Source organism: Macrotis lagotis, chromosome X (assembly GCF_037893015.1).
Source record: "Macrotis lagotis isolate mMagLag1 chromosome X, bilby.v1.9.chrom.fasta, whole genome shotgun sequence".
NCBI lineage: Eukaryota > Metazoa > Chordata > Mammalia > Peramelemorphia > Peramelidae > Macrotis > Macrotis lagotis.
In genome coordinates, this window is record NC_133666.1 from 624,559,470 (window position 1) to 624,571,284 (window position 11,815).

Below are 11,815 nucleotides of genomic sequence, written 5' to 3' on the forward strand. Positions count from 1 at the left end.
CTATGGACCAAATGAGTAAAGTTTTTTGGAAAAAAACATGCTGTACATTGAAAAAGTGGGAGGTGGTAGCAGGGAAGAAAGAGTCAGAAATGACTCCAAATTTATGAGCATGGGTGGGTGACTGAGAAGTTGTTGTGGCCATCAACAGAATTAGGAAAGAGTATGAGAGGAAAGGGGTGCCTAGGTGGCATAGTGGATAAAGCACTGGCCTTGGAGTCAGGAGTACCTGGGTTCAAATCCGGTCTCAGACACTTAATAATTACCTAACTGTGTGGTCTTGGGCAAGCCACTTAACCCCATTTGCCTTGCAAAAAAACCTAAAAAAAAAGTATGAGAGGAAGAGGTGGGAGATAGGTCAAGGTACAGGATAGTCTACACTTCTAGAAATATGGTCCTTACTATCTCTCTCCTGGAATACTCTAACAGCATCTTAATTAGTGGTCCTATTGGCATACTGATCTCTCCAATTCATTCCTCATACACAATTAAAATAATCTTCCTAATTTTAACCATGCCATTTCCCTGATTGAAGACTTGCAGTAGCCTCCTATTACCTTTAGGATCAAATACAAATTTCTTATCCTGGCTCAAGGCTCTCCAAACAACAACTCCAATTTAACTTTCCAGTCTCATTTCACACAGCCAAACTGAACTACTAAGTGTTCCCAAATCTTACCCATCATCTCTCAATGCTACCTATCCCCCTTCATCTCTCCCAACTTCTGTCTTCCTTCAAGGTCCAGCCAAGGTAACACTTCCTTCATGAGGCTTCTTTCATCCTTCCGAACAGCGAAGAGTGACCTTGGCCTCCTCATTTTTTTTTTGCTCTCCTGTGTGAATGCCTCTCATTCCTCCCTATCCTCTTCCTTGTATCATTAGGTATTTATTTACAGGTTAGTAGACTTGTTATTGGATCAGAAGCTTAATGAAGGCCAAAACTCTGTGGTTTTTCATACTTGAATCAGAGGAGGCACCTAAATTAGGGTCTGCTGACGACACTAAGAACCATCCCAGTGTGGCTGTAGGAACCATCACAAAGCACGAGAAGAATAGCACCTCGAGGACTTTTCCCTGAGAAAATGGCTAACTAAGCAGCACCCATCAGAACCTGCTCTACTGGCCCACCAGGAGAGCCCACCACAGAATACCCACCCCTCACCAAAATCCACGATTTCCTCCATCCCTTGCCAGACAGTCAAGAGTCTAGGAGACATTTACAGGGCTTAAATTCACATTTTAATGTTAGATGGTCACACAAGAGAGACCATATGCAGCTCATGGGCCTGTTCTCAGGCTCACTCCCTCCCCAGGAGAGAGGATTGCTGCCTCACACCCGCCGTCTTTGTAAAAATATCAGGAGAAAGATAAGGAAGCAGTGTGCAGAGGTCAACTCTGGATCTGGCACATCTGGGCCCATGTGGCTATAAAATGGAATGCTTCTCAAATGGAATGGTCAGCTCTTTCGCCGCAGCTTCATCCAGGTACCAGCACAATCGCCCCGTGTGGGGCTGCACAAGTGCAGCAGGAAGCGGATTCTTTTCCTCACCTTCCAGGATGCGCTGTTTTTCCATCCCAAGAGAAAGGAAATGAAGCCCAATTCCACTCCCAACTCCCATACATTTCCCAAGGCCAAGAGAGGGAACATGAAGGCACCACAGAGTCCTCCCCCCTAAACTGGGTCATTAAGACATTGGAGATATCAGATACTGCCATTTTGAAATCTTCCCACACCAGGGAACTTACCCTGGATGGTGTCTGTTCCCATCCCCTTAAAGGGACACCCCACAATCAGATGATCCCCCAACCCCCATTCCTCAATGTGATTATAGAATGCAAAACTGTGACTGTTACCTTCAAAACAGCTGCTTTGCTTTCTCCAGTAGCCACAAACACCACCATTCGTGCTGCATTCAGTACAGGCAGAGTGAGGGTCACCCTCTCAGGGGGTGGCTTTGGGGAATCACTGATGGGGGCTACAATTTTTTCTTTCTCCTGAGAGAAATGAGTCCAAGCAACAAGAAGAAATTAGTTGGTGCCAAAGGGAACAATCCAAGACCCTCCAACCCAAACTCCAGCCTGCACAGGGTCTGTAATGGGGATAGTTAACTCCATTCATAGAAATTAGTGCCCTTGCCATCCTGTGAGTACTATAGCCCATCCCAGTTCAACTATCAAAGCTGGCTTACCTGGAGGAGTGGGTGGTCAGGGAAAAGTGAACACGTGTGCCCATCAGGTCCAACACCCAAAATCAGAAGATCAAAAACTGGGATTGTGTCACCTTGAAAGGCCTGAAGGAGAAGGACAAGCAAGAAAGGCCACCCCCACACCAGTCAGATGCCCAGCCTAGCCTCTGCCAAGTGAATGCTGCCCCCCCCCCATCTTTTGTGTCCATACTCAAAGCCAGCAATGTCCCAGAAGCAGAGCAGGAGGAAAGACCAGAGTTGAGATGTTTTTGAGACTGATACAGGCATTTCCTGAATTAGCTTTTCTCTATGGGGTCTAAAAGCCCTTTTTAGACCTCTCACATAAGACTTATAAGATTGAGACTGTGGCATTAGACTGTTTTAGAGAGCAGAAAATTAAGACTCAAAGGAGGCAAAATGACATCATGGGGCTAAGACAACGCAGGGGCAGGATTTGAAATCATTTCCACCAGACCTCTCTGTCAAACACTCTAGCCACTACATCATGACCAGAGCAAAGTCAATCCTTTGCCACATTTGTCCTTTCAGGGCTAAAGTATATCCTTCATTTTCAAAGAAGACCACAACATCAGGGAGGTGATGCCATGCCAAGCATATGAATCAGATTTGAATGAAGGGGTGCTGTGCTAAAAGTCACCAGTCTCACTTTTTCCTCCAGAGTCATCCATGTCCAGTGGCCAGATATGAAAATCGGGACAACCGGAAATGCTCCTGGATGTGAGACAATAAGGGTTAAGTGATTTGCCCAAGGTCACACAGCTAGTAAGTGGCAAGTGTCTGAGGTTGGATTTGAAGGCCATTTCTCTATCCACTGCCTCACCTAGCTGCCCTGGTGGTAGCCTTTCAGGGCTAGGTCATGTGAATTGGGCCTCCTCTTCAGGCAGGGAGGGAGGGCATGCTCTTCTCCCTCCATGTAGGGGGGGATCTCATGTGGGGCCCATGCCCCACAAGCATGTATGCTCAAGACGCAGCTATGTTGTTAAGTCTTTCTCAAAGAACCAGTTGTTAGTTCAGTTTATCATTTCTATGGTCTACTTTCCCCCATTTTATCTATTTCTCTTATATTTCCCTCCCTCTGTGCTTCTTTTTTGGTTTAAGCTGCTGATTCTGCATCTGCAGTTCCTAATCTTCTAAAGCATATTTTCATGCATTGATTCTTTCCTCTGAGATCTGCTTTGACTATATTCCCCCAAATTTTGTCTCATTGGTACCATTCTTTTTTTGCAGTTTTTAATTACTATGATTTGTTTTTTAACCTAATCAGCCTTCAGGATGCCAATGTAAAATCTTTATTACAATGGAAGGTCTTTTTCCTGGTTATTTTAAAAAATTATTGTTTGGTATTAAAAACCATGAAATTTAGGTGCCATATGACTTGGACTTTCTGCAGATTTAATCAAACTATATAATTTTCTCTATTCAAAAGTTCTGGGTAGTTTTCTTAGCTTTTTCCCCTACAGTGTGGTATTCTAGGCTTTTAATTTATCCTGTTTTTCTGGAAGAGCTGTAATTTTGAAGTTATCTTTATGCTTTAAGTACTCAGTACTTGTATTCTTGTCTTTACTTTTCAATATAAGCTCCTGATAGCAGGGACTATTGTCCAGCAACTAGCACAAAGCAAGTATTCAATAGATATTTGCTCAGTAAAAGTTAGTTGGTTTGACTTTATGTGTACCTTCAGTTGGCTTTTGTTTTTTTTTAACCAACTTTTCTTCCACTTCTGCTTTTTTAAAACTTCCAAATCTGTCATTTTCCATTTGAGAACCTCTCTTCTTTTAGAGAGATTCACCATCATATTTTTCTTTACTGGAGAAAAGGGGCAAGGTCCAATCTGAATCTGAGTAAAACTAAACCAAAGGAGAAAAAAAAAATCAGACCACATAGGTCTCAGGGTTTCTCTGAAGTGCCCAAATTTATAGGTTTGGAATGGAAGCAGGAAGTGAGTTGCAAGATGAAGAGTTGCTCTAGGGAAATTAGTACAGGGAGTGCCAAGGAGGCAACTTGTCTGATTCAACTTGTTTCGCCAAAACCTGAAGCACAAGCTTATGAGGTTACATGCAGAGGTTAGGCTCATACAGACTGCTAATATGGACCAAGATCTCTAAATACTTCAGTTTTTTCATAATGGTTGTTAAGATGGATTTTTCCTTACTATTTTGTGGATTCCATACTAATTTATTCCAGATTTGGTTCATTATTTTCTTTCTTTTCACAGCTGCTAGCCAGAATATTGTTTATTATCTCCCTCACTATTACTGAATTTCAGACTCCTAGCAGTCCTTTTCCCATTAATACTTCTGTCCCCAAGCAGAAGCCCCTGGGGAATGAAGCCCAAGAGTAGGAATGAGCAGTATACAAAGACCATCCCTGGGCTCCCCCGCCTTAAGCCCCACTACTTACTTCCCGAAGTTTCTCGGCATAATCTGAGGCAGCCTCTTCCACTGGAAGTGCAGGGTTAATGGTGATTACCTGGTTCTCTGGGACAGGCAGGTTTGAAAGAAGATGAGTCTAAAGCAGAGAAAAAGAGAAAATTCAGCCTTATGCCCACATCCAGGGCCCAACAGCAGCTGCCACTTATGTACAGGCTTCAGTTCTCTGCCTCTCTCACCACTGCTATCCCTAGAGAGCTTCTTCCTTGATGTATCATAGTTTTGGCTCATCTCGCTGTAAGATGAAAAGCTTACTACGGAGGTCACTTCTACAGGCTCCATAATCTGGTTATTCCTGAATGAATAAATTAAAAAGCATTCATTAAGTACTCAGTGCTGAGCACCGTGGGGATATTTAGAAAAAGGGAGAGAGTCCCTGCTCTTAGGGAGCTCATCCTTGAACTAGGGAAGACTGGGATACAAGGGAGTTCAGGGGCTGGGCTTGGATGGGGTCCTGACATGTCCTTTAGTCCTAAGAGAGCAAGGTAAAGTCCAGGGTACTTAGGGTACATTGGCAGGGCAGATAATATCACAGGAAGGAGAGGGCAGGGGATAAGGAGGGAGGGGATAGAGAGGGGGATAATGGCAGGTGTAGAGGGCAAAGAGGCAGGAAGATGGTAAGGCCTGGAGATCCTAGTTAGTAAGTTCTAGGCTGGCCAGGGTCAAGAGAGGAGAGAAGAGGAAGCAAGGGGAAGGGTTATATTCCCCTCCCCCCCACCAAGAAGAGACTGGGGGAAGGGGTAAAGAAAAAGGTAAAAGCTTCAAGTTATTTCTCACTTTACTCTTTTTATGCCATCTATGGCCCTTTTCTATTGTTTCTCCCCTGCCCACTCCCACTCTCCAACTTAGATGTGCTGGTAAAGTCATAGATGTAAAGATTATTCTCTTCTCCTAAAACTTCCTCTCCTCCCACTACCCCCCTTCCCAACAAAACTAAACCCTTGAAGTAAACATTTAATGGGATGCCCTGATTGAAAAGCTCTACAAATTCCCTGCAGTTGGATACAAAATGAAGATAATCACAGCCAGAAGATTATTTATTATCTGTGTGATGGGAAAAAGGCCTTTCACTCTTATCTCCAGTTCCCAGGAATGTCTGCTGGCATGATGCCCACAGGCAGATCCCCAGACTTTGTCCTCTACATTCTGGGCCTCACTGGTAGTCATCAGACCTGTTGATAAGCTACTCTGGGACTGGGTGCACTGAAAGGTGGCCTGGGTGATCTACAAAGTCCTCAAGGAGCTACTGCCTAGAATTGGGACATTCAGGGTCAGCTGGTCAGTCAAGCATTTAGTAAGAACTTACTTTATTCTAAGTAATGAGGACACACAGAGAGGAAGAAAGACAGTTTTGGCCTTAAGGAGTGCTCAAATGAATGGGAGAGACAGCAAGCCAAGAAATGTGTGCAAAGAAGTCACAAACAAGAGAAATGGGAAATACAGAACAAGACCTAAAAGGAGTTGGGGAAAGGCTTCTGGTAGAAGATGGGATTTTAGCCAGGAGGCAGAGATAAGGGAAGGAGAACCCTCCAGGCCAGGGGGAGAAGCAGAGAGAAAGTTGGGGCTGAGGAATGGGGTCTTGTTTATGGAACAGAAAGGATGTCTATGTCACTGGATCAAAGAGGAAGCTGAGGGAGTAAGATGTAAGAAGATTAAAAACTGACCCATGAGCTGTTCAAGGAAGACTTGTACACAGTGATGCAGAACAAAGAAAACACCTTACAACAAAAGCAGTCAACATTTCTAGATCGATTTAGGAAAGTGGGAAAAGAACTTTTGCAAATAGAATCCCATTTGATCTCACAAAAATTATATAAAGGAAATTCAACTCTAAAAGATCTCAAACCACAGAATCAATGCAATGCCCAATGGCAGCACAATAGGAAGCCTGATGAAACTGGAATCAGAGGACATTCCTAGGTGAGACCTAGGACCCCAGTTTCCTCACTTGTAAAAAGAGGGGGCAGAACTAAATGGTTTCTGGGCTCCCTTCCAGCTCTGAGCCCAGAGCACTGTGGGCTTTCAGATAAAGTCACTATATTAGTGGGTTTTGCTGACCTTCTTTCTCTTTGTTATAAAGGATAATCCTATGGTAGGAGGGCAAAGATGACCAGGAAGTGATCGTTGACTTAAACAAAAGGCACGCTTCTCTTCTTTCCCTAGTTAGAGGAACTATGGATGTGGAACACAGAACATAAAGTGAAACTTGGAGTATTGTTGACTACTTTTGCTGAACTTTTTTTTGATTTTAGATTCATCCTTTGTAAATATAAGGAAAGACTAGGATGCAGGAAAGGTATATGGGGAAGGGGGAAAGGCAGGGAAAACAATTCTTTCTACAAGGGAGGCAAACAGAGGGTCATAGAGGAGGAATTTGATCTCACTTCTTCCTGGATCTAGGCCCAGGGCTCTACCCACTTGCAAGCAACAGAAACATTGATTAAAATGGCATCAACAAGCATTTAATGAGTGTGTGGATACCACCAGTTCCAATTATTCAAACTGGCTGTTGAATAATATTTATGCAAATGTTAGTCAGAGATGGACTTCAAAAAAAACTATGATAATAACCAAATGACATCTTGACATTCATGCAAGCTGTTGTTTGCACAGGGGCTAGACCCCTGCTCCAACCTAGTGAAGACCACAACCTATTTGAATCAGGGAAGGGTCACTTAGAAGCTGGTTGATATTTGGGTGTCTCAATTTGGGGTAGTCTTTTTCACTGAGCAGTACCAAGATTTCCCACTGGAAGATGAACCCCTCTTCTCAATTTTTTTCTTATAAACATCCTACAGGACTATCTCCGGCTTGGTTAGTGAGCATATCAACCAATCAACAAGTAAGCCTTAAGCACAAACAAGGTGCCAGGAGGTAGAAGCACTAGGTATACAAAGGCAAAGGGCTTAGGGGAAAATCATTTTATTTATATACATATTTCCATAATGTATACAAAGGAATATAAAGTAGCATGGGGAAGAGAGAACAGGCTAGCCGCAGTGGAGGAGAACCCAGAGTTGAGTCCTGAAGACCCCAGGGCCTCTCAGAGGCTAAGGTGAGAAAGATCAGGGCAGATCTGTGCAGGGGGCACTATATGGCCTAGGAAGCATTCCAGGAGACCTGACTGAAAAGAGAGAAGACTCTAGCAAAAGGAAGGGGCTGCTGGAGTTTACCTGAGCAAGGGAACGACATGAACAGACCTCAGAGGCGCTTGGTGTAGAAGAAGGGGAGTGGGGAGACCATTGAGGAGGGTGTTAGAAGAGTCCTAGGGAGAAGCAGTGGGGGCCTGAATTGGGCTGGATGATGGATGGACAGGAGAGGTAGAAATGATAGGATCTGATAATTGGCTGAGTCTATAGAATGAACAACGTCCAGGATGGTCTTGTAGTTTCAAATCTAGGTATCTGCATGGAAGGTGGAGCCCTTACTGTCCTAGGAAAGATCAGAAGAGGTGGGTTTGGTGTGGAAAAGACAATGAGTTCTGCTTTGGACTCAATGAGTTTGGGATTCCTATGTGGCATCCAGTTGGAAATGTCCAACAGGCATTAATCTGGAATGTGTTCAGTTTTGTCTGAGAAGAGAACTCAGAAATATTGGGAGATGTCAAGATCTGGCTGGAAGTCATTTATAGCTGTCTTAGGCAATGTTTCAGGAAGTAATGGAAAGAGAAAATGACCAAGTTCAAAGCACTGGCTCAGCTATTCCACACAGCACAACATTGTGGTTTGGTAACCAAAGTGAACATCCATCAGTTATTCAAACTACTAGTGACACAACCCAGACTCTCTGGATATTGGTTCTCTCAAACAGAGCTGAATTGATAAAATTCACAAAGACTCTCTGAAAATAATCTGTTTAAAATTAAGGGTCAGAAATAGATATACTATAGGGTGTGAAAAGTATCTACAATGGAATGAGTAGAGGGTGGGGGAGGGAGTGTCTATAAATACAATTATATCATGGGTGACAAGCAGCCTGATTCATAGGTGATCTGATGCCAGGATGGAACTATGTGCTCAAGTGGATTGGATTCAACACGAGTGAATTCACTCATGTTGAATCCAACAGCAGTGCCATACTCTCAAACCATCATACCATCACATATGCAATATAATCTTCGCCAAGGGGCAAGGGAGAACATTGGAGGATCCAATACAATTCCAAAGGGAACTGATCAGTATACTCTCCCTTCCCCAAGTAGGCTGACAGCCTTGCCCATCCAGGCAATTCACCACAGGTAAATCAGTCACTCTCTTATAAGTAATCCACTTGGGTAGGGAGATTACCTACCAGGTCCTGACATGTTCCTAGTACCTAGTTCATTCTGGAGTCAACAAATCAACTACTTAAAAACCTCTGGGGGTGGCTAGATGGCTCGGTGGAAAGAGCACCAGTCCTGGAGTCAGGAGGACCTGAGTTCAAATATGACTTCAGACACTTAATAATTACCTAGCTGTGTGGCCTTGGGCAAGCCATTTAACCCCATTGCCTTGCAAAAAATAAAAATAAAAAAACCTCTGCTGAGTGTCAAAAGTCTCCTTTAGCATTCAAAGAAAGTCTTGCATAGATGGAATCTAATATGGAGCCATTTAGTGAGAGAAGGATTGGCTCAATACACAATCTGCCCCACAAGATAGGATATTGAAATCTTTTACCCATGTGCAACCCTAAATTGTAGAAGTCTAATTAACACCGAACTAACAACCTTAGGAGGCGCTCTATTTATCCAGTAAAAGAACTGAAGCTCTACTATCTGGGGCCAAGGTCACCAACTGATAATAAACTGGAAGTCTGAAACCTTTAGAATCAAAAACGACTTCCAGCCTGAGTCTGGGTCAAATGTCAATACAGTTCAGTCCTAAAAGCCTGGGAGACTTTTGCAATATAGTCAGCTAACTTTCAGATAGTCTGGTAGCAGACTATTAGTTTGGGAGCTTGACAACAGTATTATATCCTGCCAGGCCATGGTCAATAAACACAGATTGGGATGTACAGAGTGCTGGGTCTCTCTCTGAATCAGGGTATCAGAAAACAAACATTCAAAGTGAAATCCAAGGCACTGAGACAGAGGGAAAATGATTGCAGAAATAGATTCAGTCTAAAAGATTGAGTGGTAAAATATAGGGAATATTGGGGAGCTGTTTGATGGAATCTGTGTCCCCAAAGTTTGGGCTTCTTAAATTACAAGTGTTCCCCTTCCAGTTGAAGTGTTGCCTGGTCACAAGACAGTATCCAGTCCCGTTCATCTGTACTGGCCAAGAAGTCAAGTAAGGAGGATTTCTCATTATAACCAGGCTACCATAGTCCCTCAGGTCCAGGAAAAATGTCAGATCCCACATCTCTATTTAAGAAAATCATCCCTAGATCTCATATGCTGTTCTTATGACCAGGACACACTAGAGAGTATACCCCACCTTTTTATCACCAGGGTACTTTGGAACCCTTGCTTCTGAGTGGAGACGTCTTTGGCAAATTCAATGAGTCCCCATATCTAGAAGGCCAGGACCACCTGGGCAGTCATCCTCCAGCTCCCAGCTCTGGATTGAGTGATCACATCACCGCCCCCCCCCCCCCAACACACTACCTCAGAGCCTGGAAAGGGTACAAATGCAAAAGGTGACTGTCCCAAAAACCCAGCCTCCAGCCCAATGACTTCAGGTTTAATAATCTTGAGTGTTGTCTAAGTCTGATATTCTTTAATATGGAACTAATATTTCTGATCAAAATTTTTCTATCAGTCCCTAGTTGAAATTTTTAAGTTTGGAATGTTGACCTCTGCCCATCGCAAGGTCTCTGTCTCTACTGCTATAAATCGGGCGGTGTCAAACAATGCTAGTCCTCCTGATTGCCTCTCCACAGCTGTATAAAATAGCAGCTAAGGAGACCATCACCTGAAGGCAGGATACTGCTCTGCTTATCTAGATAGGGGACTGATAAATCCGTGCACTTATGGCTTCTTGGAAAGGGCGGTGCCCCAATGATTTAGATGACTGTATCACAGAGGATACAAAGTATCCCGTCAGGCCCCAATGATTTAGATGACTGTATCACAGCGGATACAAAGTATCCCGTCAGGCCCCAATGATTTAGATGACTGTATCTTAGTGAATACAAAGTAACCCGCCAGGCCCCCAATGATTTAGATGATTGTATCACAGCGGATACAAAGTATCCCGTGACAGCCGTCCTTGCTCGCTGGATCTGACAGTTCTGACCCGACGGGCCTTCGGACAGGTTAGACAATCACAAGTAATGGGTGACACCTTTATGCACAAAAGTGTAAGCTGATTGGTTGGTTGCCAAAATGTTGTGGTTCTTTGTTTAAATCCTATAAATATTGATTATTCGTCTAATTCCACGTTGGCATGGGCAAAGATGCCGCCCACCCGGGGGTTGCGGGTTAAGATCCTAGAGAATAAGACTTCATTTACAAAACTAACTTTGCGTTTTCATTTTTGGCCTAAGGCGGGCTGGCCACCACTCCTCCGCGCGTGTGATCCCCGCGGGCAGGGGCTCTCAGCCTGGTGCCGGGCCGCCCCCTGCCCCCCACCACCACCCCACAGCCCGCGCCGCCCCCTCCCCCCGCCCCGCCCCGCACCCGGTACAGGCCGAACGTGCTGTCCGCGTGGTCGAAGGGCACGAGGCGCTCGTCGCAGAATCCCAGCGTCCAGTGCGCGGGGGCGGAGGGCCCGGCGGGGGCGGCGGCCGCGGGCAGCTCCTGGGCCAGGAGCTGGACCAGGCTCCCGCCCGAGAGCCCGAGGGAGAAGCGGGCCCCCGCCCCGGCGCCCCCGGCCCCGGCGCGGCTCTGCGCCGCCCTCTGCACCACCAGTTGCGCCAGCGACACGCCCAGCTCCTGCGGGCTGGAGAACACGGAGATGAGGGGGGGCCCCGAGCCCGGCATCGCGGCGGGACGGCGGCGGCGGCGGCGGCGGCTGCGGGGCTGCGGGAGGGGAACCGGCGGCGGCGCGCGGCGTGGGGCGCGGCCTCGGCACCGGGCGGAAGTAGCGCCAGTCCGGGCGGAAGAGCACGCGCAAACGCTTCCGCGCTGGGTGCGGCTCCCCCGGGGACCGAGGCGGAGCGGGGCCCGCGGCCCGGGAGAGGGCCCGGGGGCAGCTGTCCTCCTCCTCCCCGAACAGGGACCCCTGGTTGCCGTCACGCCCCCCGCTCCCTTCCTCCCAGGCT

General features: G+C 45.8%; 1 protein-coding gene across 1 annotated transcript; it reads right to left on the reverse strand.

Annotated features, from left to right (window-relative positions):
- Positions 1-1,197: 1,197 nt before the first annotated feature.
- On the reverse strand, positions 1,198-11,559 carry PGLS (6-phosphogluconolactonase). Its single transcript, XM_074203271.1, has 5 exons — positions 11,232-11,559; positions 4,605-4,712; positions 2,187-2,288; positions 1,852-1,992; positions 1,198-1,559 (listed from the first exon to the last, which is right to left on the reverse strand). The coding sequence occupies exons 1-5, from the start codon at positions 11,532-11,534 to the stop codon at positions 1,422-1,424; spliced, it is 792 nt and encodes a 263-aa protein (XP_074059372.1). The 5' UTR covers positions 11,535-11,559; the 3' UTR covers positions 1,198-1,421.
- Positions 11,560-11,815: the final 256 nt, after the last annotated feature.

What these genes read in the sequence shown, in the direction of transcription:
- PGLS (XM_074203271.1), bottom strand. Translation starts at nt 11,534, where the DNA reads ATGCCGGGCTCGGGGCCCCCCCTCATCTCCGTGTTCTCCAGCCCGCAG. An exon ending in CTGACCACCCACTCCTCCAG is followed by an intron (nt 1,993 to 2,186) that starts GTAAGCCAGCTT and finishes CATTTCTCTCAG; the next exon opens with GAGAAAGAAAAAATTGTAGC. An exon ending in GCAAAGCAGCTGTTTTGAAG is followed by an intron (nt 1,560 to 1,851) that starts GTAACAGTCACA and finishes ATGGAAAAACAG; the next exon opens with CGCATCCTGGAAGGTGAGGA.